This window comes from Orycteropus afer, unplaced genomic scaffold (genome assembly GCF_000298275.1).
Source record: "Orycteropus afer afer isolate SDZICR_OR568_19922 unplaced genomic scaffold, OryAfe1.0 scaffold00036, whole genome shotgun sequence".
Classification (NCBI taxonomy): domain Eukaryota; kingdom Metazoa; phylum Chordata; class Mammalia; order Tubulidentata; family Orycteropodidae; genus Orycteropus; species Orycteropus afer.
In genome coordinates, this window is record NW_006921623.1 from 17,710,192 (window position 1) to 17,712,465 (window position 2,274).

A 2,274-nucleotide genomic window follows, 5' to 3' on the forward strand; every position below is an offset into this window, starting at 1 on the left:
AAAAAAAAAAAAAAAAAACTGCATTGACCCATGTCACTTTAGTTTTGTGTATGTCACTGTACATAAATTATATTTCAATAAACTGCATTTACAAAAATAAAATTTTAAAAAAGTCCAACTCTTACATACAACACATAGTTATGAAACTCCTAAAACCTACTATATTAAAAATTTGAGGTACATACAATGGTTGTAATAACAAAGATGCACTATTTTTGCAATATGAATCTAAACATTATTATTACTGTATTATTATGTTAAAGATTTTTTGGTATATATGGAAGTGTTTCTTTAATGTTTTTTATGCATAGAAAGGTACACCATACACTATATCCTAGGACAAACATTTGACTAACTGATGTTAGATATGAACTATACCTAACCGTTCCAACTTTATAAAAATTCACCTCAAAAGACAGACTTAGGAATGGAACTCATTTGTAATCCAGGGACTGCTGGTATTAAGAAAAATGAAGCAGTATTATATACTACCTGGCATTTCTCCATTACAAAAACATTTACCATATGAATTTTATTGTAGACATCTGTTAGCCCATCTTTTACAATCAAGTCTTCAAGCTTGATTCCACCATATGGTGTTGCTCCTCTGTTCATCACATATGGAACATTGGACATGCTCTCCATTCCACCTGCCACCATCACATCCTGCTCAAGCAGCACACAAAACCCAATGTCAATTCAAAAGGTAGGTGCAAGCGTATCCTTTACATAGCTATTTAGAACAGGAAAATGTTCTAAATACGTTTTTTTGATTTTTTTAAACATTTGTTATTGGGTTTTAAAAAAAGTGTTAGTGAATATAAGAAGTACCCTCTTTACCACTTGATCCCAATGAAAGCAAATGGTCTAAAATGTGTAATGACAATTAAAATCAGAGATAAATATTAAGAATGCCAGGAATCTGATATTTCAAATGAATCTCATTTCCAAAAAAGATGTTTTCTGAAATCTTCTAATTTACCTTCTAACCCTTTATTTCACTTATGCTGCCAGAAGTTTAAAAGATCAGAAGTAATCTCAAACTAAAAACTCAAACCCACTGCTATCGAGTTGATTCTGACTCAGAGGTAACCTATAAGACAGAGTATGACTGCCCCCACAGGGTTTCTAGGGCTGTAAATCTTTACAAAGTAGACTACCTCAACTTTCTCCCGTGGAGCAGCTGGTAGGTTCAAAAAGCTGACCTTCTGGTTAGCAGCCCAATGCTTTAACCACAGTGCCACCAGAATGCCTAGAAGTGATCTCAGGTGTGGAAATAATCCTTCTCTGGTGGCACAGTGCCTAAGGCATTTGACTAGTAACCAGAAGGCCGGAGGTTCAAACCCAGCAGCCACTCCTCAGAAGGAAGTTTGGGCAATCTACTTTCATAGTGATACTGCCTTAGAAACCCAAGGAGGGGTTGCTATGAGTCGGAGCCGACTCAATAGCAGTGAGAGAGACCTTAATTGAGGTCCTCATCATTTCTCCCCAAACAGCTGTGGTAATCTTCTACTTGATCTTCAGATATCCAGCCTGACTTCCTCCAAGGCATCATCTACACTCAGCTGAGTTGTTCTGGCTAGAATGTCAGTCTGATGATTTTACTTCTCTTAAAGGAGTCCTCAGCATAGTCCATAAGGCCCTTTATGATCTGACTAACCTCTCCCTTTCAGTCTAAGGTGCCTGAACTTACACCTCTATCAACATGTGAAATGCCTACATTTCCTCTGAAACCAAAAAAACTCCATGATTTCCCTGACCACTTAATTGTATCCTTTTTTAGGAACAATTTCCCTTCTTTGTGTTCCCCAATTACTGTGTAATGCTTTTATTAGTATTAACTACATATTAATTGTATTGTAGCTATGTTTACATGTTGAATCCCTTCATTAGATGAAGTTCCTTTGAGGCTAGAAAACTGTCATATTTATTTTTATATTATCAGGGCCAAGTACAAATAGAAATTTAATAAGTATTAGTAATTAATCCGTCTTACTTTTCAAGTCAACAAAAGAAATTCACTTGTACTACAGGGCTAACTGAAAAAAAAAAAAAAATAGATTGAAGTAAAGCGTTAATATAAATACAAACGACAAATGAAGCCAAAGATATTTTCTCACAGGCTATAATCAGGAATAAAGACAAATAAAAGCTCTACACTAAAGAAACTTAATTATCTTTTTTTTTTTAATTGTGATTTGGGTGAAGATTTACAGAGCAAATTCACTTTCCATACAGCAGTTCACATATACTTTGTCTCATGTCATTGACCAC

General features: G+C 34.9%; 1 protein-coding gene across 1 annotated transcript in view; it reads right to left on the reverse strand.

Moving 5' to 3' along the window:
* ACAT1 (acetyl-CoA acetyltransferase 1) overlaps positions 1 to 2,274 on the reverse strand; it is a 29,336-nt gene that overhangs the window by 21,486 nt on the left and 5,576 nt on the right. Inside the window, exon 5 of the mRNA XM_007936618.1 lies at positions 523 to 666. Coding sequence (XP_007934809.1) covers positions 523 to 666 — 144 coding nt within the window. The remainder of the gene's footprint in view (positions 1 to 522; positions 667 to 2,274) is intronic.